We start from the raw sequence: 20065 nt of genomic DNA, 5'->3' as shown, positions 1-20065 counted from the left end.
AATCTCTTAGGTTTCCACTTAAACTCTGGTGGAAACATTCTTTTTTTCTGGATAACCCAAGACTAGGAGTGTTCTGATATAGAAATATTTTCTGTGTCCAAGAGTGATCTGAAAATAGATAACATCAAGCTCTCACTGAACTCTTCAAAGGATATAGAAATTTTGCCTACTGCTATGGTTGGTCTAGGAGAGACTGCCAAATTACCATTCTTTTGTTATTAACTCGCTGGCCTTATTAATAAAATGATTACATTACCCAGAAACTATGTCTCTAAAATCTTTTTAATTGCCACAGTAATAACTAACATTATATACTTACTAAGTGGCAGGCATTTTGTTAAGTGTTTTATAACTATAATTTCAATTGATCCTCACAACAGCTTTAGGAGATAGCTATTATCCCCATTTTACAATTAAGGAAACTAAGGCAGACAGAGATTAAGTGATTTGCCTACAGTCATATAGGCTGAATTTGAACTTATGATACATAGACTGCCCAAGTAAGTGCTCATTGATTTGACGTGATGAGCATCAATCACTTAAGAAATTCCATTAACAAAAGGGGGTCTCATAAGTAGAAGACTTTAATGATAGAATTGTTTATTGATTTTATTAATTCTAAGTGAAGAACAGATACTGTGTGTAGGTAGGTATGTTTTGCAGGAAGGATCTTTGAGGAAGGTTCCTCAAGATCAGTCTCAGTTGGGGTGGCTAGGTGGCGCAGTGGAGTCAGGAGTACCTGAGTTCAAATCCACCTCAGACACTTAATAATTATCTAGCTGTGTGGTTTTGGGCAACCTATTGCCTTGCAAAAAAAAAAAAAAGATCAATCTCAGTCAAACCATTTGTTGTTCAATCATTTTTTAGACATATCCAACTCCTAGTGACCCCTTTTGGATTTACATGGCAAAGATACTGGAGTCTGTCTATACATTTGCCATTTCCTTCTCTTGTTCATTTTAGAGATGAGGAAACTAGATAAACAGGGTTAAATTACTTGCTCCTTAAAAGTCTGAGATCAGATTTGAACTCAGGAATATGGTTACTGATTCCAGACGCTGCACTTTATCCATGTGCCACCTAACTGCCCATCAGCCAAACCATAGCTGAAAGGAACCCTGACTAAAACATAACAGATAGACATCTAACCTCTACCTGAAGATCTCCAAGGAGGGGAAACCCACAATCTCTGGAAGCTGACAATTTGAGAAAGATCCACATCCCAAAATACCTTCCCACACCTACCTGAAATTTCACCTTTAGCAATTTATTCTTTTATTAAGCATTTCCTTTAATTATTGCCTTTTTAAAATGAATACAACCATTATTTTATTCTTCTCTTTCATTTCTTAGCAAAACTCCTTTAAGAAAAACAGCTTCTAATAGTCATTTCCTCTACTTCCTCACTTTGAAATCAGTCCTTAAACTCTTTTTCTCTGACTGTGACCTCTTACATTGACTATGCTTTCTGCAGATCTCATATCCAATATTCTCAGTCCTCATCCTTCTTAACCTCCCTGCTTTATTTAACACTACTGACCCCTTTTTTGTCCTAGATATTTTCCCCTCTCTTGGTTTATTATATATTATCTAGGGTCTCTGGAAGAGTCTTTGAAAGGCCAGCTTAGTGGTAGATATTTTGCTAGTTATTGTTTTATTACTATCATAATTATAGCTAATAATAATGAGGAACATTTATATAATATTTCAAATTTGACATATTCTTTATTTTACAAGCCTGTAGGTAAGTGATAATTATTATCTCCATTTTACAAATAAGGAAACTGAGGCAGACATAGGGGAAAAAAAAGTCTCTTGCCCATGTTCCCAAGACCAGTAAGTCCTTGGTGGGGGGGGGGTAGGACTCCAACTCAGTTCTTTCTTACTCCAATTCTAGGACTATGCCACCCAGATTATTCATTGCTTTCATTGGTTCTCAAGAGTAGATATTGTAATACACAACAGAAAATGAAAGAAAACCTAGAAGGAAGCACAGAAAAGGTGGGATACTTTGAAAGGAATGCATAGGATTTATAACAAAGGTTTTCATGAAATTCATGTTCTGCTGTGTATATGCAAATACTCTTTTTTTTCCTTTTCTCATTTTGTATTTGAGTTTAAAATAAACAACAAATATTTTTTTCAAAGAATAGAAACTATATACAATTGAACATGTTTTCTCTATCTTGAGTGGAATTAATTCCATTATACTAAGGTCACATGCTTGGGGCTTAGGAAAGAGCATGTTTAGATAAGGGCTGGGGACTCAAGATACAATTTCTGATCAGTAAATTTATAGTAATGGATGTTAAACAGACAAAGTGAAAGGAAAGAAGGACCTTATGTTCTGAAAACTATTTCTTTGGGATATATATGCATTGAATATTTAACTGATGATATGCTGGTGAATAACAACTTGTTCTCTGAAGAAAAAATGTATTTACGATATATGTTTAAGCTTGATCAGCATTATTAACATTCTCTTTATCACTTTCTTAATCTGGACAATCAAATGAGAGATCAAATCCTGAATTATGTCCTTTGATGAGGTGTAAATGTTAACACTGAAAAATTAACAGATGGATCTAGAGTAAGTTAGAGCTGCCTCCAGCATACACCTGGGAATATATGAATTAACGTCTGGGGAGACTCAGGACAATTTATCTTCAGATTCTGATGCTAATCAGTACTGCCAGCTAGTGGTCTTTACTTGGTCTATATTTACTGAGATTCTTATTAAAAATAAGTAGTTATTTCTTTTTTCTTTTAATTAATTAATTTATTTTCATCTATATAGATGAAAATATATATATATATATTTTTAAGGTACAAAATTTCTTTCCACCTTCCCTTCTCATTCCCCTCCCTTCAGCACCAGGTTAGCATTGTACATACATATTTTGATAAATATGTTTTCTGTCCGGGGTCTTCTTCCCCGGACCCCCGAGTGAGCTCCTCAGTGGGCACTGCATCGGGCGTCCCCGGTTTTTCCCTCCCCCGGGGATCAGCGAGGAGGGACTCAGGCAGACACGTCTTCAGGAGGCATATGTTTTATTAGGTGCAGAGGAATCCCCCGAATAGCTCAGGGCGCTGGTTAATATAGGGAGTTATTTCCGGGCTGCCACCCCAATACGCCCCGAGGGCAGAACCTACCACCCGATTGGAGCAAGTGACACAGGCCAACCAGGCGAAGCCACTGCTCCCCTTAAGGAGCCGTGTCTTCTCTGGGTTGGTCTGACCTCACTCCCGGGGAGGTCCTATCCACCCAGGCGGTCAGGGCCGACCCCCGACAGTTTTCAGATTAGTTATTTTTGGTATGAGGAATTAGGATTAAAGGAAAGAAATGGGGGGCAGAGCCAAGATGGTGACAAGAGGGAATCCTGTCTTAGGCGCTCTCTCACAAATCTTTGAAACTAAGGACTCTAAATTTTCAAGAGACAGAACCCACAGAGGGACCCAGTGAGGCAGTTCTCCTACTCAAGGTAACCTGGAAAAGGGCAGAAAGGCTCTGCTCCCTGGGATTGGAGGGGTGGCCCGCCAGAGCGAAAGAACTTCAGCCTCCCGGAGGCAGCCCCAGAGCTCTGGGAGCTGCAGCTCACAGCAGAAGGGGAGTTTCCTGAGCTATACCCCAGGGAGCACCGGGCACAAATTGAGGGAATAGCAGGGGACCTCTGCCAGAGCCCAGAAGCCTAGCCCTCAGGGTACACAGCCAGCAGCTTAGCCACCTCAGCCCAGATCCAGGAAACAGATGCAGGCAGCGCCAGTAAGCAGGGGCCTCCAGGGCATGAGCCCATTGAACCTAGGGAGGGTAGTGAAGAGAGACTGCTGAGCTCTGGCCTCTGCTCCTGGAACAGGACTCTGGGGCTCTGACCACATTCAGATCCTGATCGCAGTCTAGGCCCCCCCCCCCCCCCGCATAGAGTAGCAGGCCCCCCCCCCCCACCTCAGCCTTGTAGCAGAGGGGGGGGACATATGGTCATTCACAGACCAGGAGGGAGGACAGAGCCTCACACACTGAGACCCTTGTGGGAGTGTCCCAAAAGCTCAGGAAGCACCCCCAAAACAGGCTTAGGCTGGGAAAATGAGGAAACAGAGAGAAAAAAGAGGAACACATGGTACAGTGGATAAAGCACCTGCCCTGGAGTCAGGAGTACCTGGGTTCAAATCTGGTCTCAGACACTTAATAATTACCTAGCTGTGTGGCCTTGGGCAAGCCACTTAACCCAATTTGCCTTGCAAAAATCTAAAAAAGAAAAAAAGAGGAACACCATTGAGAAATACATTATCTATGATCCCAAGAAGGATCAAAATACTGAATCTGAAGATGAGGAAGCACAAGCTCCGGCATCTAAAGACTCCAAGAAAAACGGAAATTGGGCTCAGGCTATGACAGAGCTCAAAAAAGACTTTGAAAATCAAATGAGGGAGTTGGAAGAAAAACTGGGAAAAGAAAGGAGAGAGAATGCAGGAAAAAACATGAAAATGAAGTCAGCAGCCTAGTCAAGGAAATCCAAAAAAATGCTGAAGAAAACAGCATGCTAAAAACCAGCTTAGGTCAAATGGATAAAACAGTTCAAAAAGTTATTGAGGAGAAGAATGCTTTAAAAAGCAAAATGGGCCAGATGGAAAAAGAGATAAGAAAATTCTCTGAGGAAAACAAATCCTTCAGACAAAGAATAGAACTCAGGGAGATTGATGAATTTACGAGAAATCAGGACTCAATATTCAAAATCAAAAAAAATGAAAAATTAGAAGAAAATGTGGAACATCTCATTGAAAAAAACAACTGATATGGAAAACAGACTTAGGAAAGATAATTTAAAAATTATTGGAATACCTGAAAGTCATGATCAGGAAAAGAGCCTTGACATCATTTTCAAAGAATTACTACAGGAAAATTACCCTGATATCCTAGAAGCAGAGGGCAAAATAGAAATGGAGAGAATCCACCAATCCCCCTGAGAAAGAGATCCCAAAAAACCAACCCCTAGGAATATTATAGCCAAGTTCCGGAACTCCCAAGTAAAAGAGAAACTATTACAAGCAGCCAGAAGGACACAATTCAAATATCATAGAGCTGCAGTCAGAATCACACAGGAGTTAGCAGCAACTACATTAAAAGCTCGTAGGGCTTGGAATATAATATTCCAGAAGGCAAAAGAGCTTCCAATGTAACCGAGAATCAACTACCCAGCAAAAATGAATGTCCTCTTCCAGGGAAAAAGATGGACTTTCAATGAACCAGGGGAATTTCAAATGTTCCTGTTGGAATGGCCAGAGCTGAACAGAAGGTTTGATCTTCAAATGCAGGACTCAGGTGAAGCATAGAGATTGGAAGAGAAGGGGAAAATATGAGGGACTTAATGATGATGAACTGCATGTATTCCTGCATGGAAAAATGACACTAACAATACTCATATGAACCTTCTCAGTTAATAGAGCAGGTAGAAGGAGCTTTTATAGTTGAAGCACAGGAGAAAGCTGAATTTGAAGATAAAATATGGTGTAAAAATGGAGTCAATAGAAAAAAGGGAAATGTAATGGGAGAAAGAAAAAGGAGAGGGGGAATAGGCCAAGATATTTCATATAATAAGATTTTTCTTTATTACAATGAGCTATTGCAATGATATGGAAGGGGGGAAGGCAAGGGGGAATGAGGGAATCTTTGCTCTCATCAGAGGTGGCTAGGAGAGGAAATAGCATATATACTCAATGGGGTGTAGGCATCTGGAGTAAGAAGGAGAGGGTGGGGACAGGGGGGAGGGGGGGATGTGAGTGATGGAGGAGAGGATGGACCACGGGGGAGAGTGGTCAGATATAATACATTTTCTTTTTTACTTCTTACAAGGGGCTGGGATTGGATGTCCTTTCCGGGACCACAGGGCCAGGTGGGTGCTGGGCCTAAGGGGTGGTAGGGGGGCTCAGGGCATCTTGGCCCCAGGACCAGGGATCCATCTGCTGCGCCACTCAGCTACCCTACAGCAGATTCAGATTGAAAGGAGAGAGAGAAAATATAGTACATGGCAATGGAGAAATATGAAAGGAGGGAGTTGCGATCAGCAATGGCAACGGTGGAAAAATATGGAAGTAACTTTTACAATGACTTATCATAAAGAATGTGATCCACCCATGACAAAGTTGTTGGTGTTGGAACAAAGACTGAAGCACATTTTGTATTATTATTATTTGGGGGGGGGAGTTGCAGGGCAAATGGGGCTGGGTGGCCTGCCTGGGGCCTCATAGCAAGGTGATTGTTGAATGTCTGAGGCTGGATTTGGACCCAGGTGCTCCTGGCTCAAGGGCCAATGCTCTGTCCGCCACCCAGCCACCCCTACTATTATTACTATTTTATTTTATTTTGGGTCTTTTTTCCTCTCTCTTTTTTTTTTTTTTTTTGGTTTTTGCAGGGCAGTGGGGTTGGGGTGGCTTGCATCACACAGCTGTATGATTGTTGGGTGTAGGGGCCAGATATGGACTCAGGTGCTCCTGGCTTCAGGGCTGGTGGTCCATCCATTGTGCCACCTGGCCATACCTACAATTATTAGTACTATTTTTTTTTATTTTAATTTTTTTCTCTCTCCCCTTTACTTTATCTCTCAAGCGAGTCTATAGTTTTTTGGGGGGTATTTCATTCACTCTTAAACAAGAATATTTTATTAATGCATAAAAACATTATTTGTATAAAATGAGAATAAATAAATAAAAAAGGAAAGAAATACATGAGATAATTTTTATAAAGTGTCTATCAGATTCTGAAGGAGTTTTTTTTTGTGCGTGTTTTGCCCTGTTTTGTTTATTATTTAACACTATTTATATGGTCCATAGCCAGTCTAATAGGATTGTTCCAGTTCTCTGAACTGCTGAGAGGAACTGGTTCTATCAATGTTGTTCATCTCATAATGTTGTTGATGTGTACATTGTTCTCTTGGTTCTACTCCCTTCGTTCAGCATCGGATCTCATAAATCATTACATTCTTCTCTAGAGTCTAACCATTTATGGTTTCTTATAGAACATTAATATTCCATAGTATTCATGTACCATAAATTGTTTAGCCATTCCCCAATTGATGGGCATCCCCTAAATTTCCAGTTCTTTGCCACTATAAACAGAGCTGCTGTGAATATTTTTGAACATGTAGGACTTTCCCCTTTTTTATAAATTCTTCTGGATATAAACCTAGAATTGAAATTGCTGAGTCAAAGGGTATGAACAGATTTATAGCTCTCCAGAAAGGTTGGATTCATTCACAACCCTACCATCAATGCATCAATGTCCCAATCCTCCCACAATCTCTCCAATGTTGATCATTTTCCCTTTTTCTCATCTTGGTCAATCTGATAGGTGTGAGATTCATTGTTGTTTTAATTTGCATTTCTCTGATCAATAATGATTTAGAGCATTTTTCCTATGATTATATATAGCTTTAATTTCTTCATTTGAAAACTATCCATATCCTTTGACCATTTATCAATTAGCGAATGACTTGTGAACTCTAAATTTGATGCAATTCTCTATAAATATTTTAGAAATGAAAACTTTATCAGAACTCCTAGTTGTGAAGATTGTTTCCTGGGTTTCTGCTTTCCTTCTAATTTTGGCAGCATTGATTTTATTAGTATAAAATCTTTTTAATTTAATATAGCTCAAATCATTCATTTTACAGTGTATAATGTGCTCTAATTCTTGTTTGGTCATAAATTTATCCCCTTTCCATAGATCTGATAGATTATTTCTTGTTCTATTAATTTAGCTATGGTGATGCTCTTTATGTCTAAATCCTGTACCCCTTTTGACCTTATTTTGGTATAGGGTATGAGATGTATAAGCCTAATATTTGCCATACTATTTTCCAGTTTTCCCAACAATTTTTGTCAAATAGTAAGTTCTTATCCCAGAAGCTGATGTCTTTGGTTTTGTCAAGTAGTAGATTACTGTTATTTATTCAAATTTCACATGCAAGCAAATGATATGTTAATTAAAACTTATTTTTCCCTCCATGCTAAAGTTGATTTGCTAAGGGCACTATTGAATAAATACTTTGGCTATCTCAAAATGAGAAACTATCTGTATTTGAAAATAACATATCTCCATTTATTTGTAAAATATTCTATAATTTTATTTTTTCATTAACTTAACAGGTTTTTCTCTTCAATTTTTCCACATTGTTTTGAATTTATTATAATGAACTTTTAGAGTTAATTTGTATGCATCAATTTGCAGGAATGTAGAGCAATAATTTAAAATATGCCAAAGTTGAAAGGTAATGAGGGAGAAGGGGGTGGGTAGGGGAGAGAGAGAGAGAGAGAGAGAGAGAGAGAGAGAGAGAGGAAGAAGAAGAAGAAGAAGAAGAAGAAGAAGAAGAAGAAGAAGAAAGAAGAAAATGAGAGGCAGAGAGGACAAATTAAAGAATTAGTAACACAACTAAAAAACCCAACAAATCAAAACCTCAAATAAAGAAAGAAATCAAAATTCTAAAAATCAAAGAAGAAACAATCTTTAAGACAAAGGAATTAATGAACAGACAAAATCAGATCTGTTTTTTTCTTAAGAACATAGATCATTAGAGTGGCTAGGTGGCTCAGTGGATAAAGCACCAACCCTGGAGTCAGAAGTACCTGGGTTCAAATCCTGTCTCAGACACTTAATAATTACCTAGCTGTGTGGCCTTGGGTAAGTCACTTAACCCCATTGCCTGGAAAAAATCTAAAAAAAAAGAACATGCATCATTAGTTAATCTGATTTTTAAAATAGAAAGAAATCAAAATTGACAATATCAAAAATTAAAAAGGAAAACTCTTAACAAATGAAGAGTAAAGAAAAGAAAATGATTGCGTTATTTTGATAAGAAAACCAATAATTTTAATTGTTGACTATTTTGAAACTATAAAATGTCAAGATTAAATAAAGATGAAAAAGAATTTACATAATTTCAATTTACAAAAAGAAATTCACAAGTCACAAAAGGACTTCCAAAGGGAAAAAGCTCCAGAACCAAATGGTTTTACAAATAAATTCTATCATACATTCACAGAAAAATTCTTTCCAATCCTTGATATATTATCTGCAAAAACAGGGAAAGAAGGAAGTCTTAAATAAGTAGTTGATTTGACTCCAGAATTATGAGAAGGTTCTGCTTTTTAACTTCCTGATTTTGCAACAGGAGAAAAGGTCTTAAATTTAGTAGTTAGAAGATTTTTTCCTTTATAAAATCAGCAGAGGATTGTTTTTTGAGAGAACAATTTAACTCTTGAACTATATCACAGGCATAATGATTCCCTCTGATTTTTGTACTCAGACTGATAAACACATTTGGGAAAAATCTAACAGAAAACCTTGTGTGTTCTTGCATAGATATAATTATAGATATTACATATCTACACATAGTGGATGCTCAATAACTGTAGAAGAAAGGAAATAAAGAAGGGAGAAGGAAAAAAGAAGGAAGGAAAGAAGAAAGAGGGGGAAGGAGAAATGAAAAAGGAAGATCTAAAAGGATTAAGGGAAGGTTAAAAAAAAGGAGCTTCTAGTTGGAATCTAAAAAAAGCAAAATAGAACAAATTTTAGGGAATCAGTGAATAGGAATATTAATTGAAGATATACTGACAGAAACAAAATTCTTAAATAATTCTCTATTGGAATTCATTAAAAATAAACTCAGATTTGTATGTATAATATTAACTGACATTTCTATACTACTTTAAAGTTAACCAGTATTTTCCTCATAACAGCACTGTGAAGGAGGGATTTTAAATGTTATTGCCCTCTTTTTTTCAGATGAATCTAAGAAAAAATGACTTGTCCTGAGTCACATTACTAGTTAGAGTCTGAGATGGAATTTTAGACCACTGCTGCTGACCAATGCTTTTTCTGTTACCACACTGTTCTTCCTAATGTATTTTAGTGGTTAACACACAAAAATTTGAGAAATTTCCTCTATCTCTTTGAGATAGTCTCATTACCTTTTTATTCCAATAGAGAAATGTCGTCTTTTCCTATTCTCACATAGGAAAAGTATGTTCTACAACTACATGGTCCCTCAGCCTCACAAAAGTTTACCACTTAGAATATGAACTAGGGTGGGAGAACAGCTAAGAATTTAAATTGTCTCATCCTCCTGTACCTCTGATTTTCTATGAATCAGTCTCTAATTCTTGAGATGTTTTTCTTATGTTAGGTTTCTTTGGTACCATCTCCACTACTTGATTAGTTAGCTTGGTCTCAGGGCTGGTTGGTCCTTCACCAAATACTTAAAAGTTGATAGAATATATCCCGAGATGGTAACTCTTTTTTATTTTTTTGAAAGATTTTATTTTGAATTTTACAATTTTTCTCCCTATCTTGCTTCCCTCCCCCATCCCCCACAGATGGTAGTCTGTTAGTCTTTACATTGTTTCCATTGTATGCATTGATCTAAGTTGAATGTGATGAGAGAGAAATCATATCTGTAAGGAAGAAACATTATGAGATAAGAGCAGAATTACATAATAACACTTTTTTAAAAAAATTAAAGGTAATAGTCTTTGCTCTTTGTTCAAACTCCACAATTCTTTCTCCAGATACAGATGGCATTCTCCATCGAAGATAGCCCCAAATTGTGCCTGATTGTTGCCCTGTTGGTATGAGCAAGTCCATTAAGGTTGATTATCACCCCCATGTTGCTGTTAGGGTGTACAGTGTTTTTCTGGTTCTGCTCATCTCAGCATCAGTTCATGCAAATCCCTCCAGGCTTCCCTGAATTCCCATCCCTCCTGGTTTCTAATAGAGCAATAGTGTTCCATCATATACATATACCACAGTTTATTAAAGAATTTACAATTCTTTGCCATCACAAACAGAGCTGCTATGAATGTTTTTGTACAAGTGATGTTTTTACCCTTTTTCATAACTTCTTCAGGGTATAACCCCAGTAATGGTATTGCTGGATCAAAGGCTATGCACATTTTTGTTGCCTTTTGGGCATAATTCCAAATCGCTGTCCAGAAAGGTGCAAGATGGTAACTCTTACCTCGAGTACTTTCTCAGTACATTATACTTTTTTCAGAAAGCATAGAGTCCCTAAGCATAGTCCTAGCAGAAGTTCTCCTAATTCTGAGCCTTTATCTATGCCTGAGACACTCAACTTAACTAGTTGCTTGATGAGTTCCCTCTTTCTAGTTGAGTAATTTTATTGCTAGATGCCTTGGGGTCTTCAGGAAGGAATCCCCACTTAACTTCTTGAGGATTATTTACTTTCAGAGATCAGATTATTCCATAACTGTTTACTCCTGTCAGAACTAGATGGGACTGACAAAATGTATTTGACTGACAGAAACTTACTGAAGACTGATTGTCTTGTAATGGGAAGGGGTGGAGGGAGAGATGAGGCAAATCATTGTCCATCTAATGAAGTTGTTTCCTGCTAGCTCAATAAGAAACTAAGGAAGTCATGCTAGAGATGACCAGGTGATCACTGGTAGTTAACACTTCTTTTCTGTGATTATATCTTATGGCTATCTAACCTGAACAGATGTTGGGGGCTGGGAGAAGAATGACCAAGTGGTGCATCCCTTGTGTTGTATACTATTTTAGACAATTTATTAATTATATCATCTCTCCAACTAGACCCTAAGTTTCAGGAAGGTAGGGATACTTGATATTTTTTGACCAGGTTGACAGACATAGTAAATATACACTCAATAAATACCAATTGACTTTATATCCTCTGGGGGGGGGGGACAACCTGGTTTCCTTCCTTTGGAAAGAGGTGAGAAGTAAGTTCATAGAATCAGGAGCTGAAAAGGACCTTAGAGATCATTTGATCCCAACTCCTTTTTTCATTTGAGGAACCTAAGCTTTAGGAAGAACATATAGGTGGTTCAATGGATAGAGCACTGGACCTGGAGTTAGAAGGATCTAAGTTCAAATCCAGCCTCAAGTACTTAGTAGCTGAGTGACCCTGGACAAGTCACTTAACCCCATGTGCCTTGGGTTCCTTATCTGGAAAATTAAATGGCAAACCATTCCAGTATCTTTGCCAAGAAAACCTCAAATGGGGTAAAAAGAGCTCAACAAGACGAAATGACCAAACAAGAATATCTAGGAAGGTGAATTTCACCTTCTGGGAAAATAATTTCACCTTCTTAGATCTTATTGCTTGGTCAAGGATACAGGAATGATTCAGTATTGTTTCTAAGATTAAATATAACCTCCTTTTAGCATTTAAAGTTTTTTATAACTTGGTCCCTGCATATTTTTCCTGTCTCATTACATATTACTTCTCTTCACATAATCTAAACTATTTGCTATTCATCACAAGTAGGAATATATATGTTGGAGTCAATTAAAATTCCTTGGGAGAGCAGATTGTTAAATTTTCAATGTGAACATTCATTCCTCAGAAATTGGCATTGCTTACCTGATTACTTTGAATCTGCTTTCTATGTGATTTTATATATGTATAAGATCATAGATCAAGAACTGGAGGGGACTTCAAACTTGGATTATCTATCTATCTATCTGTCTATCTATCTATCTATCTATCTATCTATCTATCTATCATCTATTTTTTTCTATTCTATTCCCTTCATTTTACTCAAACAATAGGCTAAGTTAAAATGACTTTACTAAGGTAAAAAAAATAGTTAAAGAGGCAGCCAGGTAATGTAATGGATATAGTGCTGGACCTGGAGTTAGGAAGACCAGAATTCAAATATGACCCTGAGTGACCCTGGACAAGTCACTTTAACTTCTGCCTCAATTTCCTTAATTGTAAAACTGGAATCATAGTACTACCTACCTCCTAGGTTGTGAGAATCAAATGATATCAAATTTGTAGAGTATTTATCACAATGCATTGAATATAGTAGAAATTTGATAAATGTTTGTTTCCTTCCTAAATATCAGAGGTGAAATTTGAAACCACGTCATCCTATTTCAGATCTAATTTTCTTTATAGTGCTGCCACAGTTATTCTCACTCTGTATCCAAAATGAGAATATAAATTCCAGAGAATATAATGTTCAGAGACATTAGAGTGCTAGGCATAGAACTGGCAATTAATAAACATTTGTTGATTGATTGGGCCAAAGTTCTGGTTTTGTCTCTGTCCTTTGGAAGCTATCTCACCTCAAAAAAGCCACTGAGTTTCTCAGCTTAAGCTTACTCCTCTGAAACTCAAGAATAACAATATGAGGTCTACTTCACATGAGGGGTTCCTGAGAATCAATGAATGGGTATACTTACTGTGAAAGCTTAGGTAAATGTTACCTATTGTTAAAATATAGAATTATAAGGGGCAACTAGTTGGCCTAGTGGAGAGAGCACCAGACCTGGAGTCATGATGGATCTGAGTTCAAATGTGGCTTCAGATACTAATGAGCTATGTAATCCTTACCTAGTTACTAAAATTTGATTGCCCCCCCCAGTAAAATATTGAATAAATAACAACTATAATAAAAATAGATAACATTCAGATAGGATTTTATACAGGTTCCCTGACAAGTATTATTATTCTCATTTTCAAGTGAGAAACTAAGACTGAGCAATGTTAAAAAGGCTTGCCTTAGTTCACAAAGTTGCTAAATGACAAGCTGACTGAGACAGAAAGGACTTGAACCTAAGTGAACTGACTTCATTATTTTTAATTTTTTTCCTGAGTTATTTCCGTATTATTTAAAAATCCATTTTCCTTTATTTTTGGTTCTGTATTCCCAAACCTGGAGAAAACCAAAAAAGAAAAAAAGTTAGTTGTAAACATCTGTAGTTATGCAAAATAAACTTCTGCATTGACTATGTCCAAACATATAATTCTTAGAATCTATCAGTATCTGTTTGTAGAAGGATCACAAGTTTGATCATGAGTCCTTTGGAATTGTGGTTGGTCATCATGTTGATCGGTCTTTCTTGTCTTAATAATATTATTGCATTAATTGTTCTCCTGGTTCTGCTCACTTCACTTTGCTTTAGTTCATACAAATCTTCCCAGGTTTTTCCTGAAACTATTCACAGCATTACTTACTACCTGAGTGACCCTGGACAGGTCATTTAACACAGTGTGCCCTTGGTCCCTGCTTATCTTTCTTGTCTTATTGTATTGAATAATATTCATATACTATACCATTAACTTGTCCAGCAATTCTTCAAACCTTTTCAGTTTCCAGTAGTTGACTACCAGCACACACTAACACATGCAAAACCTACTATGAACATTTTTGTACATGTGATTCCTCTTCCTATTTCTTTGATCTCATTGTGATATATGCCCCGTAGTGGTATCACTGGGGCAGCCAAGTAGTATAGTACCCGGGGATTCAGGAAGACTCAACTTCTGGAATTCAAGTTCAACATCAGGTTACTTACTAACTGGGTGACCCCGAGCATGTCACTTAATACTTTTTACTTCAGTTTCCTGGAATCTGTAAAATGAACTGGAGAAGGAAATGACAAAACCAGTCCAATTTCTCTGCCAAATAGAGTAAAGCTTTAAAAGATCCATTGGGCCAACTAGTTGCCCCTTATAATCCTGTGTTTTAACAATAGGTAACATTTACCAAATAGAGTAAATTCCAAAATAGAGAGTGTGGAACAGGCTAGGATTGAAAAAAAAAGACTGAAAAAACAGAGAAAGTGCTATAAATTTAATAGCTTTAGGGACATAATTCTAAATTGTTTGGTGAAGCTTTACTTTTTTTTTCAGTTATAAAAAGTCAGCAAAGTGCGAGAAGGCAATGGATTTGGAGTGGATCCCTGAGTTTCATGTCATAATGCCATTTACTGACTTGGTGTGTGTGTGTGTGTGTGGGGGGGGTGTTAGAGTGCATGATTTCTAGGGTATCTTCTAGGCTGAAGTTTATGATCCTTTTTTTTTCTTTTCAAAAAAAGGACCTGTGACTTCATCAGCAGCAGGGGCTTCAGGAGGCACTTCCTCTGTGGATGCTGCCCAGCAGCTGTACGTGGCCGGAGGAACTGGGGGAGGGGCGCTGGTGCGGGGTCCCGCAGGTGAGAGGCCAGGTGTTACTGGGCCCGGGGCCGCCCAGCATCGCGCCCTCTGCTAGCCCTAACTGCGGTGAAGCACAAGGCACAACAAGTAAAAGAGCTCTTCTCGAGCCTCACCTCGTAATAGCGAATTTAAAAGGCTAAGGAGGGGCCTGCCACGTGGCCGCCCCACCTGACCGGGCCCAGGCTCTCAACCGGGGGGGTGGAGCTGGGAGCTGCCGGGAGCTCCCCGGGGTCCCGGGACCCGGATGGGCGTGGGGGAGGGGTGCGTCGAAGGCCGATCGAACGCCCGGCGGGAAGTTCTGCGGTCCCATTGGCTCTCCAGGCACGCTGACGTCACCGGGGCGGAGCCGGGACCGCTCCTGGGGACTCCGGTTGGCCCACCGGGAGCGGAGCAGCCCATTGGCGGCGAGCGGTCGTCAGGGCGACGGAGGGGCGGGGAAGCGCGGAGGCTACGGGAGCCGTAGCCCGCGGGCGAGCCCGGGCCGTGGGGTGGGTGGGGCGCGGCAGAAGGGCGGGGCGGGCTCGGCCACCGACTCCGGGGAGCGGCCGCCTGGGCGGCCCGGGGGACCCGGAGCCCGGGGGCAGGAGGCGGCTTAACTTCTCGCAGCGAGCGCGGGAGGAGGGGAGAGTGCGCGGCGGGCCCGAGGCGGCGAGCCCGCGCACCGGCACCATGGGCTGCTTCTTCTCCAAGAAGCGGAAGCCCAAGAAGGAGAAGGAGCAGCCGGCGGCGGCGGCGGGGGGCGGGGAGGCCGGCGAGCAGCAGAAGCAGTACAGCTGGGACAAGCGGGAAAAGGTAACCTCTGACCTCTGACCCGCCGGGCGCAGGGCCGCCGTGCCCGTCAAACACCACGGACAGCTCGGGCACGCAGCGGCGGGGTCACAGACCCGAACGCGGTGCCTGCCTGCGCCGCAGCGGGCAGAGCGCCCCACGTGCGGGGTGGGCACGACGCGAACGTGCGGCCTGGCTTGGCTCAGCGCCGCCGCCGCCCCCGCGCCTCGCCCGGCCCGGCCCGGCCCGCGCACCTGGCGAGGTGCTGGAGGTCGGGCCGGGAAGTGCGCCGCCGCGCCTCCCGGACGGGCCTTCGCGACCACCTGGCCCCGAGTCCTTAAAGGCGGCGGGTGAATGAATGGTGAGGGCTTATCGGTGTGAGGAAAAGGAAATCGAAAAACAATTTATTTTGACATTTGAATGTAAAAATAAACTAACAAAAAAAATTTTCGTAGAATTGTCTGGGGAGGCGTTACAGTCACGAGTTTCCCAAGTTTCCTCTTTTCCACATTCTAGTTATATTCAAGTTCATACATTTTAAGTGTGATCCGTTTAAGCGCTTTATAAATTGCCTTCCCTGTTACCATTTTGAGAAGCAATTGGGGGTTGACTTGCTCAGCCACACACTAAGTGTCTGAGGCTGGATCCGAACTCACGACCTCACGATTGCAAGGCTGGTGATGGGTGCCTTCCTTGGTGAGCACTTCCTCTACCACCTGTCGGTGTATGATCAGGTGTCTCACACGGCCGCCTACAAAAGCACCAGCTGGGAAATAAGTATCAGTGTCCGTCCTGTCCCAGCCACCCAGCACTCATCGTTAGCTTCTGCACACTATTTTCTGTGGTTCTCAATTTAGAATTGAGGAAGTAGTGAATTCTCAGCTTCTCTGCTGGTGCTTCCTATTTGCTAACCCTGCCCAATAAGCACAGTTCCTTTCTGGGTCTTGGTACATTATAATGAACTAAAGGTTTTTTTCTATTAATAAATGAAGCAATACAAGATGTTTCTCCCTTCGAACTAGAGATAGTGAAGTGATGAAAATTGTGTGCCCTTTTGGAAAATCTAAAAGGGTGATATTGCTTTCATTGCTCAATTCGGTTAGGGAAAAAAATTTATTTTGACATTCAAATGTAAAAATAAACAGTAACAGAAAAAAAAACATTTTCTGTAGATATGTTTAGGGAGGCATAGTCACAAGTTTCGTAAGACTTCCCTCTTTTCCACATTCTAGTTTACTTATATTCAATTCATAAATTTTAGGGATGATCAACTTAAATGTTGGGTTACTGAATAATACATATGACTACTACTACTACTAGCTAATATTTGCACAGTGCTTCCTTTGTGCACCGGAGTTATTATCCCATTCTGGGCTTGCAACTACTCTGATAGGTAAAGGATGTTACTATCTCCATTTTACTAAGAGAAAACTGAAGCATAGATGCTAAGTGACTTGCCCAGGGTCACACAGCTTGTGACTGAACTCAGGTCATCCTGATTCCAGACCCAGTTTTCTAGCCACTGCATCCTGTTTCTTCTTACTGAATAATCAGTCAAGTTAACAGTAGTTTTATTGCAACTTTATGACACACCTACATAGGTATGCTGTTTAACAGTTTTTTTACTGTAGGAATTTTTATTGACATATTCGGTTCATGATAAATGTTGGAATTTGGAAATTATAAGATAGCTTCTTTTTCTGATAGTTTTTATATTTTATTCCTATTTGACAGAAGCAATTTTAAGATCGTGAGAGATATTGAGTTGTCATCTCTTTAATAAGAGATATGTGGTTATTTTAAGATTATTTTTAGGGCCAACTTCAATTTGAGGGAAGGAAAATTCAGTCTCTGAAAATGACATTTAAATTTCTCTGACACTAGTAAAATTTAGGTTGTCTTTTTTATTTTAATATTTATTTTCCTTCAAACTCTAGTCCCAAATTTGATGACAGTGCTTTTACTTTGGATTTATACCATTTAGCAGTTTCACCTATTGATAGCTTTGTAAGTTAAAAAGTCTTATGTTGCTTTATAAACATAGTTTTTAAGGAGTTGAAGAGTCTTTTCATGTGGATACCTTTTTTGTCTTAATCTTTACACAGCATTCTAGCAACTGTTGAATGTTTTGTTTGACTCTTTTCAAAGGAATGGGATATTTGCATCTACCATTTTAATGTTTTTCCAGAGCAAGAGCTATATGTTCTTGCCTTTTTTTTTTTTAAAGGTTTTTGCATTGCAAGTGGGGTTAAGTGGCTTGCCCAAGGCCAGACATCTAGGTAATTTTTAAGTGTCTTGAGGTCAAATTTGAATTTAGGTACTCCTGACTCCAGGGCTGGTGCTCTATCCACTGTGCCACCTAGCCGCCTCATTGCTTTCTTTTTCGAGACTTACTCTGTGTTTTAATTCATGGGAATACAAACGAAATATTAGTTTTTTTAAAAAATAAAACACCAGAAAGGTCACTGACCCTGGTGTCAAAAGATGTGGATTCAAATTCCATCTTTGATGCTACTTGTAAGACCCTTAGGCAAGTAACTTATCATTCCTTGGCCCAGTTTTGCCATTTATAGAATGAGGGGACTAAACTATATGACTTCTATAGTACCTTCAAGCTCTAGGAGAGCTTTGATCCTATGAAAAATTTTTTTTTCAAAGTTGTAGGAGTTTAGGGAGTTAGCTAAAATTTAGTGTCATGGAAACCCCGATCTTCCTTTTTTGGAAACTGTTAGGAATTCATCCAAACATTTTTTTTAAACTTAATATTAATAATAGTCAAAATTAAATCCAGTTATAATCTTCCCAGCCTAAATTTTTGGATAAGCCACTATAACACAAATGTACTTTAATAACTAAGTAAATATATCTATGACATGAATAATAATATCTGTGACATCAGAACTGTCTTACTAGCTGATAAGTAGGTGAAAAGTAAGAGTCTAGAGTCTACAGTAGGGATAATATGGACTTTATATATAAAATGGAAGATTATGTGTTATTTAAAAATTTATAGGGTTTTAAAAAAAGACATGGCTTTTACATTGAGTAGGTAATTCGTAGTATTCTGAAGCTCATCTTCTACTTCACATTGGGACAAATATGTGGCAAGTTTGACTTGAGGTAATGAAAATTATATGAGTTGCCTAAGAGAAATACTTAAACTATAATTTAAATGTTTTAAAGCCAGATATGAAAAGCATTTGGGCTTCCTAGGCAATTGTTTTTGTAACTTGTGCTGTCAGTATTCTACTGAGGAGTATCTCCTGGGATTTGATAAGCTGGAGAATGGGTTAATCTTGGGGGACTGAAGCTAGGAGTAACTTTCTTAATTAAAAATAATGTTGGGTTATTGTGATAATAACATACTCTTTGGTCAACATTACAAGAAGCCCATTTTCTTTTGCTGCTTATTTTTGAAAAAACAAACATCTAACTATCACAATATAGGAAATGAGTATAAACTGCAAATCATTCCATTAGTTCCTCCTATGTGATGTATAGCATTTTGTAAAGGCATTGCAAGAGGTTTAAAAAGTAGAACAGTCCCATTCTTCAATTTGGGGAAAGTCTTGTTGTGGAAATAAGCTGTGCAGATTTGAAATATTTAAAATGGTAAAACAGCATATTGTTTGAATAAGTATCAAAAGGAGTTGTATAGAAAATAAATGTTCAGAAGCTTCATCCTGTTATTTATCCTAATATGCCTTTCCATTGGATTCAGAGGTATGGATCTAATTATCATGTTTATTATAATTTCAGTAAATATTTTTATTTTCTGACCTAGACATTTATTTACAATCTTTCCCATTAATAGTAAAATTATCTAAAGAGAGCCCTGAACTAGAAATTCAGGTAATTAGGTTTTAATATATGAGCTACTTTGTAGATTGAAGTCATTAACTTGTATGTTTTAGTTTTGCCAACTGTAAAATGGAAACGGTGATGCTCTTGAATTATTTAATACTTCTCATATATGTTTCATACTTCACATTCCGTTTTGCTTTTGATCTTTTTATGTTGCCTTCTGCTGTATTGTGAAATATTTGATACCTCATCTTATTCATTTCTCAGAGTTGCTCAAAGATATCTATTTGAAATCTCTATTAGGAAGGTCATGGACTATGAAGTAAGATACTGATAGTTGCTGAGGATATTTTGATAGAAGATAAAATGAAATTTCTCTGAGGGACTTACTGGGGTAATGTATTTACATACATAGTAAATACAAAGTAATTTGAGGAAGAAGACACTAGTATGGTAGGGGAAAAGGGGGGCAGGTGGGAAGAAGGAGGCTGAGCCCTAAATTTAATCTTGAAGAA

General features: G+C 38.9%; 1 protein-coding gene across 3 annotated transcripts in view; it reads left to right on the top strand.

Annotated features, from left to right (window-relative positions):
- The first annotated feature begins 15541 nt into the window (after positions 1-15541).
- The window catches only part of RP2 (RP2 activator of ARL3 GTPase), a 59404-nt gene continuing 54880 nt past the window's right edge, over positions 15542-20065 (top strand). Inside the window, exon 1 of one of the 3 annotated variants that reach the window (XM_074213696.1) lies at positions 15542-15770. In XM_074213696.1, coding sequence (XP_074069797.1) covers positions 15648-15770 — 123 coding nt within the window. In that variant the 5' untranslated portion in view covers positions 15542-15647. Of the gene's footprint in view, positions 15771-16084; positions 16108-16137; positions 18867-20065 lie in introns of those variants that run through there. The other 2 variants (XM_074213697.1, XM_074213698.1) reach the window with 2 other exon arrangements.

This window comes from Macrotis lagotis, chromosome 1 (genome assembly GCF_037893015.1).
Source record: "Macrotis lagotis isolate mMagLag1 chromosome 1, bilby.v1.9.chrom.fasta, whole genome shotgun sequence".
Taxonomy (NCBI): Eukaryota; Metazoa; Chordata; class Mammalia; order Peramelemorphia; family Peramelidae; genus Macrotis; species Macrotis lagotis.
Note: the sequence above shows the minus strand (reverse complement) of the source record. Positions and strands in the feature narration are given on the sequence as shown.